At 33.0% G+C, this 18711-nt stretch overlaps 2 protein-coding genes and 1 pseudogene across 2 annotated transcripts; all 3 read right to left on the bottom strand.

Moving 5' to 3' along the window:
• Window positions 1–568: 568 nt before the first annotated feature.
• LOC144836045 (late histone H1-like) lies at window positions 569–1037 on the bottom strand (annotated as a pseudogene).
• Window positions 1038–3385: 2348 nt separating this feature from the next.
• Window positions 3386–3763, bottom strand: LOC144835016 (histone H2A-like). The gene has a single exon (XM_078690027.1). It carries the CDS (start codon window positions 3761–3763, stop codon window positions 3386–3388), a length of 378 nt encoding a protein of 125 aa, XP_078546153.1.
• Window positions 3764–7479: 3716 nt separating this feature from the next.
• LOC144834998 (sodium- and chloride-dependent glycine transporter 1-like) lies at window positions 7480–16735 on the bottom strand (the record flags this gene model as incomplete). Its single annotated transcript, XM_078690004.1, has 14 exons — window positions 7480–7551; window positions 7993–8107; window positions 8342–8465; window positions 8971–9135; window positions 9743–9958; window positions 10241–10369; window positions 10953–11065; window positions 11393–11517; window positions 11923–12026; window positions 13207–13341; window positions 14174–14306; window positions 14586–14934; window positions 15555–15686; window positions 16396–16735. Coding segments are annotated over 13 exons (2118 nt in total), but the record flags the coding sequence as incomplete, so codon positions are not given.
• Between the last annotated feature and the right edge of the window lie 1976 nt (window positions 16736–18711).

Below are 18711 nucleotides of genomic sequence, written 5' to 3'. Positions count from 1 at the left end.
CATTGACAACAAACAAATATTTAACTGAAAAATTTAAATTTTTACCTTAAAAAAACATAGTCAAATTGACTGGAAGTCAATGGGTTTCCAAACAATTTTGACAAAAAAAAGTGTGATGTACCCAAATATGGTAGTGATATAACATCGTCGTGTTCATATATGGGCACATCACATTTTTTTGTTACATAAAGTTTAATAGTGTAGACAAGGCTTAAGAAATTACTAAAATAAAGGAAAATACTGTGTGCCGTTTTTTTAATGAAATGGAGAAAACGTATAGAGTAGTGTTTTGAAGTGTGATATCTTTTTTATTCCTCTGTTTTTGTGCTGTGATTTAAGCAGATAAAGGTCCTTATAGCATACTATACTGTGAAGAAGTTGTTGCATGTTTAAGTAGAATTGTTGTGCCATCATAACATTATTATAAATATTATACTGTGTATAGTGCTCACTAGAGTGATCTCTTACAAGAATTCGATGTAGATCAAGAAGCAAGGAAAATAAATCTCTTTTGTATATGGTGGCTCTGAAAAGAGCCGTTTGGTTTGAAAATGGATTTAGTAGTAATTTACTTTTTGGCGGCCTTCTTCGGTGACTTTGATGCCTTTTTAGGCTTCTTAGGAGACTTGGTAGCCTTCTTTGGCTTGGATGCCTTCTTCTCCGACTTCTTAGGTGACTTGGATTTGGTAGCCTTCTTTGCAGCTGGTTTCTTGGCCTTCTTTGCTGCTGGTTTCTTGGCCTTCTTTGCAACAGTATTTTCTTTGTCTGCAGCTACTTTCTTCTTTGCCTTTTCCTTCTTTGCCTTGGCAGCGGAGTCAGCCTTGGCTGCAGCCTGGTTCAGTTTAAATGAACCGCTGGCCCCAGTACCTTTTGGTTGAACAAGTTTGTTGCTTTCGACACCACGTTTCAAAGCCATACGGAGATGAGTTTTCATGTTGTTAGGATTATACTTTGTAGTTGGCTTGGATGTACTTGGCAATAGCTTGGCGAGATGAGCCATTTCTCTCCTTCAAAGCACCGATTGCTGCCGTAACCATGTCGATGTATGTTGGGTGAGCAGCAGGCTTCTTCCTTCTTTTTTGTTTTAGTTTGGTGAGCCATAATTGAGAATGCAAGACACTTACGAATAACAAGTCGAGTAGAGAGTTAAGTGAAACAACACAACGACTTAAAACTCCACTTTTATTTACGTTATTGCGGACGAGGACTAAAACGTCACTTATGTTTGTAGCTCTCAGCGCATTTTTGTGTTCGATGTAACTACAAGATATTTTTCTTAAATTGTGTTTTTTATTGAAATGCCCATATAAATCACTATTTTTTATATCTTGAAGAATATTTTTTAGTATAGTATCTGAAAAAACATTGTTATTCTATAAGAAATGTTTAATATTTAGATTAATCGGTTTCAATAAATAGATATAAAAAGCATTGGAACTTTTCAGTTTATATTTTTAAAACATATTCTACTTACAAATTACTAAATTTTGTAAACGCTGTATTTATTTTTGATTGAAGACATATTTGATATGAAAACATTATAATATATAATTGAATATTCAACCGAAATTAAATAAATTTAGATGTATTTTACGCTTTGTTTTAAGGCAATAATGTTGGTGATTTGAACAAAGATGAGAATGAAATGTCAGGAAACTTAATGTTTGCTCTCACTGTTACAGACCACTCGCACGTTTCTATAGCATTATCAAAGATAATAGTAACAATAATGTTGATAACTTATTGTGATGATGGTATTTTTTAAATAATTCCGTTATCTTATTTTGTGTATGTTTTCACTACTTTTTAAACTATTTTTAATTTGTATTATTTTCTGTAGTTGTTTTGCAATAACCAATGAAGTAGGCAGAAGTAGGCCTACACAATCATAACTGAGTTGTGTGATGAAGTATTGCAACATGATTCCAGTTAAAAGACACAATATATAATTAGTGATGGTTGGGACGCAAAGCAAAATTGAGTCAAATTGTCGCTTTCATTTTTCTCTGGTCAGACAATGGTTTTTGTTTAAATTAACCGTTTATTTTGTCATCGTTTTTTTCTACGGAAGTAAATAACTCATTAAAACTGCTAGATGGCCTTTCAAAGTCTTCATTTGTCATGTTTTTTTTGGGTGAAAATACTTTAAACCACTTTCTGTGCATATTCTAATAATTCTCTGTGATCTGCTGATAATGTTAGGCCTATGTATAATTATGTAATAGATAAATAAAATGACTCTAGTTAAACTTTCAACATTTTATTAAGTGTCAAGTCCAACAAGAAGATTATAATTATCTAATATTATAAGATATGTTGTCCCCTTAACAAATAAGTAATAGGCTATTTTAATGTCACATAATAGTTATTCATATTGACCAAAAAAAAACTTATTTAACTGAAAGATTATAACTTAATAAAGCAAAAAAATAGTCAAATTGACTGGAAGTCAATGAGTTATTTGATTGAATTTAACCGTCTATTTCATCTTTTTTATGAAAAATTATATTTAAATTATATCGATTATAATTAGTGGTGGTGGTTACCCGTGGTTGGGACGTGTGTATATAACAATAAATCATCATTTTAAACAATTACAAATCATTATTTTTTGTTCGTTGTTTCTATTAACGATAAATAATGTTTAAAATAAATGATTGACTTTTAGAATGTATGTGACTGTTATTTCAGAGAGAAATGTTTGACCTTTGTTCATTTAAAATCATTAATATCAGAGGACGTACGTTATGTCTGAAGATTACTATAGCTTCAAGAGTCAGCAGTAGTATCATATGATCTTAACTAAAATTGTATTCAATATAATAATTTTTAGACAACATTTAGATATTATATCGGTGATTCTGGCATGTTAATTGAACAACAGAAGAATGTTTGAAGTGCCCAAAAAGTAATTAACGAAAAAACAACAAATTGGGATTGGTGAAAAGTGCGTGGCGTGAGGTTTGGGTGAAAAAACGTGTAGTTTCCCTTTGGAGTGGGAGAAGCAAGTATACATTTTGATTGACTAATATTAGTTTGATTAAACTACCTGCCCCAGTCAGCATCACCTTTTATTATATAATAAATAATTTAAAAATACTATAAAGTCAGTATATTTGTGATACAATGGGTTTTTTTCACAAGAACAAGAAAAGGTAAATCAAATAGTTTTGGTGGCATGCACAGATTCTCTGATTATTTGATATCATTCAGAGGGGTGCATTAAATCGACCATGAATAATACATGATCCTCCCAAATTCAATCCCCTGGGTGGGAATAATTTTACACAACAATTGAAAACAGACAAACAAATCAAATCTCTTTTTGTTTATTTGGTGGCTCTGAAAAGAGCCGTTTGGTTTGAGAAATGGTCCAAATGATGATTTACTTGGCTTTAGCTTGAGTCATCTTTGGTAGAAGTACAGCCTGAATGTTTGGCAATACACCTCCCTGTGCAATGGTTACACTTCCGAGAAGACGGTTTAATTCTTCGTCATTACGGATGGCAAGTTGCAGATGACGGGGGATGATTCTGCTCTTCTTGTTGTCACGGGCAGCGTTACCAGCCAACTCTAAAATTTCGGCAGTCAAGTACTCAAGTACGGCGGCCATGTACACTGGGGCACCGGCACCAACACGAGATGCGTAGTTACCCTTTCGCAAAAATCGATGAACACGACCGACTGGAAACTGAAGTCCAGCACGGCTTGATCGGCTCTTGGCCTTTCCTTGAGCTTTTCCTCCTTTACCACGTCCAGACATTGTTACAGCTTGTGTGTATTTCGGTTTACTAAATCGAAAATAATGCCAATTTTAATTTTGATCACGACTTTATAGTCTATTCAAGATTCCCTGTTCGAATGCATATACGAAATTATTGGCCAATCACGGTCTTCCACGCCAACGATATAATTCCTTCATTTTGACAATAGGATAACTGTCGCTTTTGTTCCTGTGTGAGCGGGAATTTAAAAATTAGGCTTTGTGGAATAAGTACTGTAGTATTGTGTACTGCTTTTTGTTACTTGATGAAAAGTGCATTTCTAATTAGCAGTTTTGAATGGCAAAACTAAAATTGTCTACACAATCGATTATTATTGGGAAGAAGAAGTGTTATGGAATAGTACGTTAATCCACACTGTGTTTCTTTTGCAGTCATTTTTCTTCTGATTGCTTTTATTTAGTTCTCTTACCAACCATGTATACAAAATAATCAAAACTTTAAAAGTAACACTAAATCCATTTTAATTTTTATTAACAATATACACAATATCACACTTGAATTCTGAATGATAAATGAACAGCAAAGCAGAGAAAGTATTTCAACACAAGGGTTGAACATTGCTTTGGTCAACACTAATGTACAGTTTCTGGTCAATCTTTGAATACCTATTCAAACAAAGATTGTCCCTAAATTGCAAGCATATTGGCATTCTATTCAAAAAGTAGGCCATTAGTAACCAAGTAAAGAAATAACTGTGGGATCGGGACATCTCCTGACATCCTATCAATCAATACAAGTCCATTTGGAAGAATGAAGAACAAACCCGATAGTGGGACTGGAGCTTAATACAATTCCTTCTCAAACTTAATTTATACATTTTCTTAGTTTTTAATCTTTCTCAGTTTACTTAATTTTATTGTACTTTGTTCTTATGTCTAATTTGTTGGTTTTTTTTGTATATATAATATATAAATGTGTGTATGTATATGTGTATATATACAGTATGTATTATTCACTGTATACTTGTTGCACATCTCATTGAGACTGTGCCTCTGATTTAAAAGAGATACAATAAAAGTTCAGTCCAGTGCTCAGTGTTGGGCATTGTTCAGTAATTAATAATGTTATTCAAGTTGTTGCATTTCACAATTCTTGAGAGCCATACGTTTGCTAAATGTAGCAGTTTTCTCTGACAGGACATTTTTCTATCATCAAAAATGGTAAACTATCCAAGATATTTTATTCTATAATTTGGAGACTGGTTAGGTTTTCATGCCTCACAGATTTTATTTTTTATTTTTGTTTATTTCAACAATATTTTATGAGGGTGGTCCATCCAGCATCAGCTGATCATTAGGGACCCTCAAACAATACAAACAGTAAATACAAAAACTATAAAAACACAAAATTAACAAAGATATAAAAAATAAATATAGGCCCTATATAAATATAAATATAATTCGTGGTAAAATTAACGCAGATCATGAAAGCGAAAGTGCTCGATACAAAATGTAGAGCTAAATAGAAATAAATAAATTGTCATGTATTCCTATAAATATAAATATACAGTAGGCCTACAATGAAAGAAGGATAAAAATAAATAAAATCAGAGAGAGAGAAACAGGTGTTTTTTCATCCACACATTTCAATCAATATTTTTGTCGTGAGACAAATTAATCCTACCGTATCTGACAGGATTTGAACCCAACACCCTGGGATTGGAAGGCAGGCATCTTACTCACCAAACTACAGCTCCGTATTTGCTACAACTTAAAAATATGTGCAGAATGTCCCTATCTTCGCAAGTACTGTGTAATGGAATTTTCCATCAGCGCTCGTGAAAATAGGGATATCCTGTGAGGTTTATTCTGTTCTATTGCTAAAGATATAGGCCTACTGTTTTTGCATTAGTGTTCACAAACTAAATTCCATTTTGTTGTCATTTCCAACAGATATCTCTTCCCTGCAGTGTCATTTGTATGCTGCACAGAAAAAATATATTCTTAAAGCTGACAAAGATCAAAACATATCGGTTGATATGAGGTGTGACAGCCCCGACGGGCATACTGCAAAATTTGGCACGTATACTACAATTGATGCCAACAAAAACAAGGTGATCCATGTTGAGAGTACAGGTAAGCTGCTACAGGAACTTGTGCGTTACCTGGGAAACAGTGTTGTTATCCAATTTCTTTTCATTTGAGAGGAGGTACAATACTTGCTGGCTGAAGGAGAGGGTATCCAATCCAATAAAGAAAGAATAAATAAATAAAGATTCTGACAAAATTAATATGGTTATATGCATGATAATGCATATAACCTAAAAGGCTCTTTATAAGTGAAGTGTATAACTTTATTAAAACTACAAAATGGCCTATTATAAATATATGTTTATTAGAATTAGCGAATAAATTATTGAATATAATTCATAACTAACTCCATGAAGAGTGTAAACAAAATGTATACTATATGTAATTTTAAACAATACCAACTCAATATTTTAAAATGATCGATTATGAAATGTTTTAAGAATATTGTTTTTAAATTAAGGGAAATATAAAAATTATTTGTTGTGTCAAATATATATATTAAAGGGGGAAAAATGCTCAGGTGCATCTTTTTATGTCTTAAAAAATTCATGTGTGGATAGAATCCAGATTTATTCATATGTGTAAATAATATAACATGTTTTTGATGGAAAACACCACATTTATTATATGTACTACCCCTTGCACATCGCTTGTTTCCACACACTGCTGGAATTTTTTGTGGTGTGCTCCCCAATGTGTGTAAACTCCAGAGTTTTGCTAGGCGTTGTGCAAGAACTATAAAGACTGTCACATGACTGATAGATAAAGAGAGTTGTGAGTGGCAACCAAGAATTGGAAGAAAGTGAGGATGACAACAAATGTGGAGAGATCACAATGGCCTCAGGAAGAAATGAAAAATGGTCTTCAAACTCCAGAAACGTACCGACACACCAGGGACGCAATATGAAATCTAAACACAGGTGTTACAGTGTCATCAAGTTACCCTTGATAGAACATTTACTCCTTCAATTGTATTTATCATCAATAAGGCAGTATTTAAATTTATTCTTGGAGACACCCCTATTAAGAGAACACTATGTTGGATCCTGAAAGTTCCCCCAGTGTTCTACTCTATAACATGTTATCAGACTCTAAATAATAGATTGTAACAATCATATAGTGGTGTATGTGGTATCCTTTTTATTCTCTCAATAATATTTAGGGTACAGCTCTAGTAGGCTACAGTACTGGTGAAATCTGTGTCCATATCTGTACTGATGTAGTCCTTGTGGTTTTTTTATTCTCTCAATAATATTTAGGGTACAGCTCTATCAGGCTACAGTACTGGTGAAAACTGTGTCCATTTCTGTAATATGTAGTCCTTGTGGTTTTTTTATTCTCTCAATAATATTTAGGGTACAGCTCTGGTAGGCTACAGTACTGCTGAAAACTGTGTCCATTTCTGTAATATGTAGTCCTTGTGGTTTTTTTATTCTCTCAATAATATTTAATGTACAGCTCTAGTAGGCTACAGTACTGGTGAAAACTGTGTCCATTTCTGTAATGATGAAGTCCTTAGTGTGGTTTTTTCATTCTCTCAATAATATTTAGGGTACAGCTCTAGTAGGCTACAGTACTGGTGAAAACTGTGTCCATTTCTGTAATGATGTTTCCAGTCCTTGTGGTTTTTTCCTCTATTGTCTTGACCTTTACATGGCCATTGGTCCAGATCCATTCTATGTAGAGAGTTACACTAGGACTGATTCCTTTGTCCTCATCAGTTTTTTATGTTTATTCTGTTTGAGAGTAAACAAATAGAAACATTAATTTACTTTTTAAACATTCTCTTTTTACAAACATTTTGTCAGTGACACAACACTAATGTTTAGTCATAACATAAAAGTCAGGGGAAAAATGGCAAAAGGCTTCCTACTTTCTATGAGTTTTATGTGGTTAAGTTATCAGATAGAATATATATTGTTTTCAGAACTTTGTAATATGACCACAGTACTGATTTTGCCATTTTTCTCCTAACTTAAATTAAGTTATTTAATAGCTTATTTTTCAAGCTTTTTAATGTGTTAAAAAACAATCAATATGAAAATGTCTTGAGCTAAAATGTGTTTCAGTGAAGCTCTCTGCTTTGATTGTTCTTCAAAATGCTAATAATAAAAGGTTTAGGTAGGATCACTGACAATACACTCATATTTATATAATTTAACATAATATTTTCTTACCTCATTATTTTGAATCCTCCGCTTGTCCTATGCACACCCTCCGACAAGGCCTTAATGACCCTTCAAGTAGGGTCATGTGAGGCTTTGTTAGGCTTTATGGAGTCACTCGTTTGGCCTAAACAAGTAGAACAGAGAGAAAAAGCATTGCATTATTATTAATAACTAATAATAATATTTATTTGATAGAACAGTACGTCAATATTAGAAAATCAAATCAAAAATAGAATTAAAATCAATTATGAATAATTGATTTTATTTACTACAGATGTTGAAATGCACTTTCCCTTTTTACTGATCTATAATTATTTAGATAACTAGCATTTACAATTATAATATAATATATTGTTACCCTTTTCCCGTTGAACCAGATCGGATATGGTAGAAACTGAACTTTCAGATTTCCTGACCAAGGCCCGATGTTCGTACTTCAGTGGTCCCCAATCTGCAGCAGGAGCACTGATGAGTTTTAATCGCTGAAATTAATCAATTAAAAACAAAAATTAGTGGTAGGCTAATTTAATACTTCTCAGAGACGTATTTCATCAATCTATGATGCTATTTTGTGTACATTTTTTTTTTATTTAAGTGAAATTCCAAAATAAATCTATCTTGTGTTTAGGCAAATTTCCAAGAGTACTCTATAACCATAAGCAAATTCTGTAACCCTCACAAACATATACACAAGATGCTCTACAAAAAGTCTAAAGCTCTGTCATCAAACTAGTGTGTGAGTGTGTGATATGCCCAAATATAGTAGTAATATGACATGTGTCCATATTTGAACACATCACATTTTGTTTGATAAAGTGTAGACATAGCTTTATATTACAAGTCTTTGGGGAGTGGAGTTATTTTTGTCCTGAGAAAAAAATCAGCTGATGAACACAGATCCCTAGGATCAGTACCATCTAATCCACCAAGGTACATAAAGATGAAATGATATTTGATTCGACACCTAACTCATTTTTTTCTACTTACTTGAAGGAATGTGCCAGATGCATTATGCAGCTCTACAATGATGAAGACTGGAACCAGAATTATGGTGGAGCCTGTAATGAGCCATCCAATTGTGTGTGCCCAGGTTGGGAAGCCTCCGTTGTAAGATGGAGCATTCCAGTTGACAAAGCTGTACACTTGTACAAACTGTAATATCAACATATTTCTCATAGACTTAATAAGACAGATAGATAGTCGACTGTAGTGACACAATCATAGAAACAGTAAGTCAGTAATGGTGGCGTGCGGAATTGCCGGATGGAGGGCCTGCATGCCCCTCCAGCATTATTTTTTCTCTTATCAGGTAATGACAGAAATCATGAATAATTCATGATATTAATAATAATAATTTATGACATTATAGGGGGTGCTATCTAAGCATGGATATAAATCAAATAGTTTGTGTCAACAAGTTTCGCCAAGACAAATGTGGTGTAGGCTTCAGTCTAAGGAACTGGAGCCCTGGGTTCAATGCCCATCAACATCATCTGTGTTTTTTAAATAGTTGTATTAATAGAGGGTTAGCTTAACCTGATAAAAAGGGAAAGATTACCAAATAAGTCTTCAGAAATTGGCTACTCAGATTTGGCAGTTTGTCATGCTCCCTACTCAATAACATTGTCCACGTACAAACATAATTCATTTTAGCAAGAAAGTTTTTAGGTAGATAAATAATTAGTCTCTTTACTACATTCTCTGTCAATTCTGATTAATCTTATTGTTAATTGCAGATAATTAATTAAAGTTTACTTACACTAAGCAGAGCTGGTGTGATAAAGCACCAACAGACACGCCAATAATTGAAGAGTTTGTTGTTAACTCTTGCAGAACCAATCATGATGGAGATGTCTTCCTTGAATCTTGCATAGCCATATACCCAGCTTACAATTATGCATTCCATGGTGGCAAAGGTCAGCATGACAAAGCTAGCTGAGTATGAGTCTAATAGACTCACCCAGTAAACTCCGGCCTGTGAAGAGAAATTCTTTCAGTGACAGACCTCCTGTCTATGTCTCCTGCTAATCATGAGATATCCCGATATTTCAAGCAATCTCCTGTCTACCGCTAAAGCTACAATTTTTAGGTACTACTACTAGCCCCCCTTTGATTAACTAAAGGTCCATTTGGGTTGCGCTTGGAGCATGACATTTAAAATGAAAAAAAGAACTTGAATTTTTGACAGACTGTGTGTTAGTATTATAATGTTAACACTCCACACCCCCCACCCCCCATTTGTAAAAAGTAAACATACCTCAGTAACACAGATAAGAGAGGCGAGGCACATCATGATACAGCTGGCTAAGAGAACCTTAGGTTTGTTCCTTCTTAGGCTTGGAAAGAAATCTGTGATGAATGTCATAACAGTCTCCATGATGGTGAACTTAAATAAAAAATCATTGTTAGTGAAATCATTACTGACATACCAAATAATACATAATATTACACAAAGGATGAGTTTTGTCCCCCAAAACATGAAAAATAAAGATGACTAAATCAACAATTTAATTAGTTTAGGTTTTTTTTTTTTAAAAAGAAGTGATTAATAACAATTAAAAATATAAAAATAAATTGAAAGGTTTAGGTTTAGGTTTAGGTTTTTTTTTTAAAAAAAAGAAGTGATTAATAACAATTAAAAATATAAAAATAAATTGAAAGAATAAAAATTGGCCCTAACCAATACAATGGGCTTTCAGTTGACTTGTTCTTTCCTTTGAATCATATTTCAAATACTTTTGGTCAAAGTAAATAACTATTGTTAGTATGTTGTTAAAATGGCATAATCATATTCACCAAGAAATTGTTTCAAAATGATAGGGTACAATATTATCTTTATGTACATATTTGTTTTATTTTATTTCTTTTAGTGAAAAAAGGAGCACTGGGGAGAGCCCAGTCATCGACTAAAGGATGTCTCTTAAACCAAAGGTCATCCCTAAGCACAAACTACAATTAATAAACTCTACCTGGGTGTCCAGGCCTAAGGTGAGCAGCATAAAGAAAAACAGGACTGACCAGACTGGTGCTGCAGGCAGCCTAGCAAGGGCTTCTGGGTAGGCAATGAAAGCTAGACCAAAGCCTACACAAAAAAAATATATATTACTTAGTAGTTACATATTGTTTGAAATGTTTGTTATAAACAACGAAATGACCATATACATTTTGGTCATCAGGAACAATCTACCTTTACACATTAGAAACTTGTCATCATTGGACAGTTTCAAGTCACTTCTAAACACTCGCTTGTTGTGATTTTTTTTTTTACAACGCCAAGAGCAATGATCTTTGGAATGGCGCTTTAAAATCGATTGATTGATTTTGTAAATGCTCCCTCTTTCTTGACCACCTCAAGTGATCCAATTAATTATGAGTGTTTTACAAATTTATAGCCTACAAATGTTCATACCTTGGTCTACAACTTCGCTGACTTCTCGTCCCAGTTCATTAGCCATAAAGCCAAGGATGGAAAAGATGACAACTCCAGCGAACACACTGGTCATACAATTGGCTAGGGCTATGAATATGGCATCACTGTAAGGGTAATCATATTTATTACTGTTATGGCTGTACAAATGCTAAACAAACATTATTTTATATAATTTTATTATGCATTAAAAGGTTTGCATGGTGAAAAACACTTTTAATTTCCGGCGCCGACGATCAAACTTAATGTTAATCTATTGTACGCATGCAAGGATATTGGGACATATTTATTCGCTCCCCACGTTGACACAGATTTGATGGTTTCTAAGTCCAGACAATGACCAATGACACATCGGGTCAAGCATTGTTGGTCTCTGTCAATAAAATATTCAAAGTTTAATAGCATTTTTTTTTCCAAATTCAGATTGGTTCCAATCATACAGTCAAATAATATTTCATTTTTTTTCAAATTCAGAAAATGTTTTAATTATTAATAATATTTCATTCACTCACAAGTAGCAGTTGTTGTGGAACCTATTGTATGAGGACAATGTCAGTAATCCACCCCATGATGTACTAAGGGAGAAGAAAATCTGAACTGCTGCGTCCAGCCATACCTAAAAAAAATAATGAAGTAGTGATTATTTGTATTTTTGTGTGTTGTCAAACGCCATCTTTAAATCTGAGGGACGGGCACCATGGCTTGATTAAGAACCAGAACACCATTGTAACCTTATTAGGAAGGATGAATTGGGTTCTCTCTTATTATGACTATATTTTACCAGAATTACGTGTGAGAAGAGCTTAAACCTGTGCCATACATCATTACCTCCGTCTTAATGGTGAGAAGTTATGAGGTCATGTCAATCAGGTTTGTTTGTTTCTTTCTACATTTTTTAATTAGCAGGATTACTCAAAATGTCCTATTTTTATAAGATTTTAAAGGATGGTTTCATAGCTGTTGTATGGGAATATGTGATTTAATTACAGTATATGCCTAATGTGGAGGTTTGCGCTCTCCGACCAACCACTGTTATCGAAAATAAAAGTGTTTGGGCCATTGAAAATGAAATAAACATATTAACATTATACTATTGAGGTAATTACTTAGTTAAATTTTAAATTCGTCTGCTTTTTTCCCGAAATTTTTTCGGCAGAATTTAGCATTCTTGAATTATAAAAAAAAATGTATACTTACGAAAAATAATATTTAATGAAAGAAACAAAAACACATTTTTTTAACACAATATATATTTTTTTACATTTTAACATTTTTTAACAATATTATGTTGTATTTCTGAAATACCTACCTGTCAATATAAATAATCTTACTAATACATATTACATTCTATGCAATGCAAAAAAAAAACAAGTCAATTCATACACTGGTTCAAAAGTTACAAATCATTTAAAGACAGGAACTTTTTGAGACATTTGGAAAAAAACGAGCGCAAAAAGCCCTAAGACCAATTTTGGAGGGCGATATCTAAAAAAAAATGTTTCAAGGACCCCCCACAAACAAAAGTCATGTACAACTCTGTGGTATCTATGGGTTTGGCAAAAATAAGAACTTTTTTTTCTTTTTTTTGGCAACTTTAACGGACCATAACTTTTGAATGGATAATCCGATTTCAATCATTTAAATTGCAAAAGTTTAGGTTCAGTAAGTTCCTTTTGATTAACTGTTCAATACATCTGGAGACTTTTACAGAATTGAGAGGATAGGATGGATCTGCATACACATCTGCATACACATGACAAATGATACACAAACACAATAATAATAAAAAAACTTACTTTTGGTTCATAAAGGATTTCCCAGCGTGGGGTGAGAAAGAACATAATGCCGTTGTAACTACCTTCCAATGTCAGTCCAAGTATCAAGAAAAGTACCAATACAATGTATGGGAATGTCGCTGTGAAGTATACCACCTATATAAAAAATGACATTCAAACATCAATAACATAAAATTGAATTTATTGGTAGCTATACTTTAAAAACAAATGAACAAATATTTCAGTAATTCCTACCACCATTAGTGAATAAACTGATTAGCTAAACATACAATTTATTTCTACCAAGTCACACCTATAGAAATCTCATTGTCAAATCTTAAATAAAACGTAATTTTTTTTTACATAACTGGTTTACTATCAAAGAACTACATATATCAATATGTTTTAAGACAAATAAAATGACTCAATCAAAGCCAAATTGTTTATTAATTAACGAGAGTCTAGCCTATCATTTTAGACTTTTCAGTCTTTGTAACTAATTGTTAAGTATTTCCTGTCACCCTTTGTACTTTGTTTAGTTGTTAATGTGACTCATTTGTTCTTGAGAATGGTTCCATGATTTTTTTTTGACCATATTTAATGAGGGTGATCCATCCAGCAATTGCTGATCATTAGGGACCCTCAGAGGTTCACAAGACAAACATATACACAAGATGCTCTACATAAACAAAGTCTTATACAAGTCTTTGGGAGTGGAGTTGTAATTTTGTCCTTAGAAAAAATCCTGACATGTGACGGGCTTGAACCCAGGACCCTTGTAGTGGTAGCCAAGCATCATAACCACCATGGTTCAGAAATGTCAATCTTTTTTTTCATTACATTTTATTTTAAAGTTGTATGGTAAACGTCTCTTAGTTCGTTAGTTTAAATTAACTTTAATTAAAATTAGCATGGGCATATTGTTTTTATTGAGAAATTAATTTAAAGATCTTCTTTGATATAAAATGAAATATATTGCATTGCTTACTTTTCCTGAAGATTTAATGCCTTTTTGAAGACAGAAATAGATGATGATCCAGGAAAAGACAAGACAGCTTAGTAATGGCCAAACAACAGTGCCCAATTCACCAATCCCAGAGGCCTCATGGAGGACAGCATTTCTGAAATAAAAATAGTGAGTTTTTGCAACCTTTTGACATTACAAACTTCTGAGCTGATCCCTGTTTCAATTCATCAAAGTTGATTTTATGAATGTCAATGGCTAATGTTCGTAAGTACAATATGAACATAGTACTTGATCTATTACCTAGCCATCATATTTTAAAAAGCACATTCTATATTTTTAATTTCTATTTTTTTCTCAAGTAAAATTACATGTTTAGATGAAATAGTAATCTAATCACATATCAACTCTTTATAAAATAAAACTATAAAATTACTTGAAATACTCTTCGCTGGGAAGTTTCCGTTTTGGTTTCAATGGATCGATGTAGTTACTTAGATCTATTTCTCCTAGTGCATTAAGTCCAATACTGTAAAAGTCAAGTTCTTCTTCTGAAAGGGAGTCGACACCAACGCATGTGTTGTTCACCGTCATGATTTTGTTACCAGTGCTCACACACTCGTCGTAGATGCCGTTACACATGTCCGTGTTCCAAGGGTTGTTACATCCGATCCAGGGCAGTTTGTTGGTGAATGAAGCAAACATGTAATACAATATGTATGTTATGATCACATTGTAGTAAAGGCCGATAAAAGCTGAAATCAGCACCATTCCGTAACCCATTCCTATACATACAACAAAACTAAGTTTGAAAACAATGATTCCTCAGGAAGGAATAGGAAACAAAGACCATAGCCTAAGATTTCTGGAGTTGTCTTACAAATTCCAAGTGAATAAAGAATTAACAAAACACATTTATAAAGAAAAAAAACATGTCATGAAAGGGCGACCAAAACATTTGATACAAAACTGGAAAAATGTATAAACAGATTTTAAATTTTCCCATCATGATGCAGTAACATTATTTTAATCTAACAATGTGAAACGATAAAATTGAGACAATTAGTGGAACACCCCTATTTAGAGGACATCCCTATTAAGGAGACACTTTCCCATGACATGAACAATGGAAATATACACTGTATAAGGGGACACTTTTTTATATAAAATAAAATATAATATGGGTTCTATTATAATACTATTATTATCTAAGTTAAACTTCAAAATTTATTAATAATATAGTGTAGTATAATTTTGTGGTCGGTTACTATTGTATAGTATTGAAAACAAATTGAAACCAGTTTTCTGTTTGTTCATTTTGTTGCTGTAGTTAAATCTTTAATCTAAATGTGTTAAATTAAAATGTAGTGTTATCCTTATTCATTATTTAGCGTTTTGGATTTACCTCTAAACATTGGAGCGATCCTCCAGACAGTTGCTGGTCCACTGCTGGAGTACTGTCCAAGGCAAAGCTCCATGAAGAACATGGGAAGTCCAGCTAAAAACAGCATGGTTGCATAAGGTATAAGGAATGCACCTAAAATATATACATATTCTCATTACAGTCTGTGCAAAAGCTAAACATTTTACTTTAATTATTTATGATTTAATCATTATGATTATAATATAATAAAATAATAATAATCAAATCAGAGCAATATAGATAAATACAATATCAAACAATTTTTCTTAAACCATTAAAAATAATTAATTTCCGAACTGAAACCGTTTGTGAAATATTTTTGTTGTTTTTTTTTTTTAAGAAGTGGATAACTTTATTACTGTAAACTGCAAAATGGCCTATAAAGTCTGATTTTATTACTCTTCATTTTTCATGTTTTTGGGGGAAAATACATCTTTAAGATTCTAATTTAGAGATTTATATTGTTGAAGTTCATTCCATAATTTGGTTTAGAAAAAGAAATGAAATAGTCCTAGGCCTATTCAGAAGTCTTAATTAAGGCGAACATATGGTATAATAGGCCTCCGACAGACGCTTTATTTTATGTACACTGCATATAACCTAATCAGTACAGTACTATACTATAGTACTACTCTAGCGAGCATATAGGCCTTAGAAAAGATGTTTTTTTTATTGTTAATGTTATAGGGCTAGGCCTAGGCCTACCTAGTGGTACAGTGTAGTGAAGGATTCACTTTTTTTCTCAGCCTCTATACTAATGATGTTTATAAACATAAACTTTACAGTTTTTAAATAAAAAATAAAATAAAATTAAGATGCTTACCGCCACCATTTTCATAGCACAGGTAAGGAAATCGCCAAACATTTCCTAACCCAACAGCATACCCCAGACAAGACAACAGAAAATCTGTTTTATTGTCCCATGTGCCTCTACTTGAGGTGCTGTTTTCACTACTACTTTTTCCTTCTTCAAAAAGACTCTTGTCTTTTTGGTCTGCAGATGAGGAATCACTCTCAGTCTCAGTCTCAATTTTGAGGATGCATGTATCCCGCACAGTTGTGCTTTCTTGAGATAGGCCTAGGCCTAGGCCTACATCATCACCCTCTGATACTTGAGATTCGATGTCCTCCTCAATGTTATCAATCTGCACAAATATATTTAAAAAAATACATCATTAGGCCTAACCTTAAACCATTACTAGGCCTAGTTAGGCTTATTAATTATAGCCTTGGCCTATGCTACAGCCTGACGTCTCAGGGCCGGGCGAGGAATAATGTCGACGGGTTATGTTCTCTCCTCGATCTCGCCCCTACCGCGTACCTGCTGCTGCCTGCGCGGCCCTCCGCCGTGTACACCGTGAAAGAAAACTAATATGAGATGATCCCCACAATAATATGATACCAGACAGCAGAAGCTTATTGGTTAAAAGTAGACGCCACGTCACACACAACCGCCAATCACACCACCGACGTGTCTATGACGTAACCACTTTCTTTCTGCGGCTGAATTCATTGTGAAGAAAACCCCTCTCTCTCCATGATGTCGCAACAGTGGGGCGTAACTGTTGTCAAGACATAACCTGCGCTGTTGGTATGTGCAGACGACAAATTTGCGTTACTGCGGTTTTGTAATAATTATTATTGTTTTATTTTTTTGTTTTACTACAAATAATATAGCAATAGAGAGATAAAGCAACATTTGCATTTTCCTCGTGTTTAAAGTTATAGCTAAAGCCTTATGCTACTAAATAGTAGGCCTATGTGGTAAACTTTTAAATATTTCCCTCCGAGTGTTTTTGACAGATGTGATACCCAACCTAAATCACACATTGTGCGCGGACCTTATTTTTCTATGCCGTCCCCGATGAGCGCCAAATATAATTTTTTTAAATCACTGTATTTTCACCTAAATCTGAAATAAATTAAAATCAAACTATACAGTTTGTAGGAAATGATATTCAAGAATAACTTACTGGCGCTACTTGAATAAAACGGATGTTTAATGTCGACATTTTGATTAGCAAAATTGTAAACGATAAATAACCACAGTATGCTCTACTACGTGCAAACTAACTCAAGGTCAACAATTGTTACGTCATCGAAAAAATCGCCATTGTACCTATAAAGTTGCGTAGGACATGCGCAGATTGTAATTTTTGTGTTGTGATTCAGATTATTATATTCACATCATTATTTTTTTCAAATTCATTTGTTATCGGGTATACAAAATATACAATAACAAAAAAACACAAAGGTTAATATTGCTTCTAAAAAATATCTCAATCATTTAAAAGTGTAGATAAATTAGCAATAGAATTCTTTACTAGACTTGAGATAAAATACAATCATACTAAAATTTATCTTCCTAGAGTGATTTAGATTCAGATTAACAACTAGTCTAAAATTGAGTCGTGTGATTTAATATTTATTTTAATTTAGGCATCGCGTCAATTACGGATTAAATGTTTAGCATATTGAGAACAATAATTATATGGCATAAAATTGGAAATGTTGAATCATAATGGTTTTCCAAACTTTTTCCTTGTTTTATATTACACTTACCAATACATTACTATACAATTAAAACACATCGGAAAAGAAAATAGAAAAATATAACATTTACAATCACATTAAAATCAAGCGTCGATTATACTTGTTATAACATTCATTTCCAGTATATAAGCCTACTACATTGGTTATCTGCTCCATTTCAAACAACAACGAATAAATGGATGTTCAGGGCGAAATGCGTTTCCAAAATAAATGGCATATAAAAAGCTGAATGGTCTTAAGCTCTGTCTACACTTTATTCAATCGAAACAAACAGCGATAAATACAGCCACTAACAAGTTTGAAACATAAAACAGCACAACATCAATTAAAAACAGTTAACAATAAAATACAAATAAATATAAGTAACTTCTTCTTCTTCTTCTTCTTTCTTGGAAATCCAAGAAACATTTATTTTATATGGCCTTTGGCCCAAATAATATACAAATAAATAAATATCATGTGAGTGCGTTTAAAAATTCTGTTCTACGTTTAAATGAAAAAAATAAATATTTTCCAAGTTTAACAATAAGATCAATATTTGTGGTAGACTAGTAACTATCAGTAAAAATATCTATATGATTACAGT

Source organism: Antedon bifida, chromosome 2, assembly GCF_963402885.1.
Source record: "Antedon bifida chromosome 2, ecAntBifi1.1, whole genome shotgun sequence".
NCBI classification, from domain to species: domain Eukaryota; kingdom Metazoa; phylum Echinodermata; class Crinoidea; order Comatulida; family Antedonidae; genus Antedon; species Antedon bifida.
The sequence above is the reverse complement of the archived record's forward strand: the minus strand, read 5'-3'. Positions and strand labels throughout refer to the sequence as shown.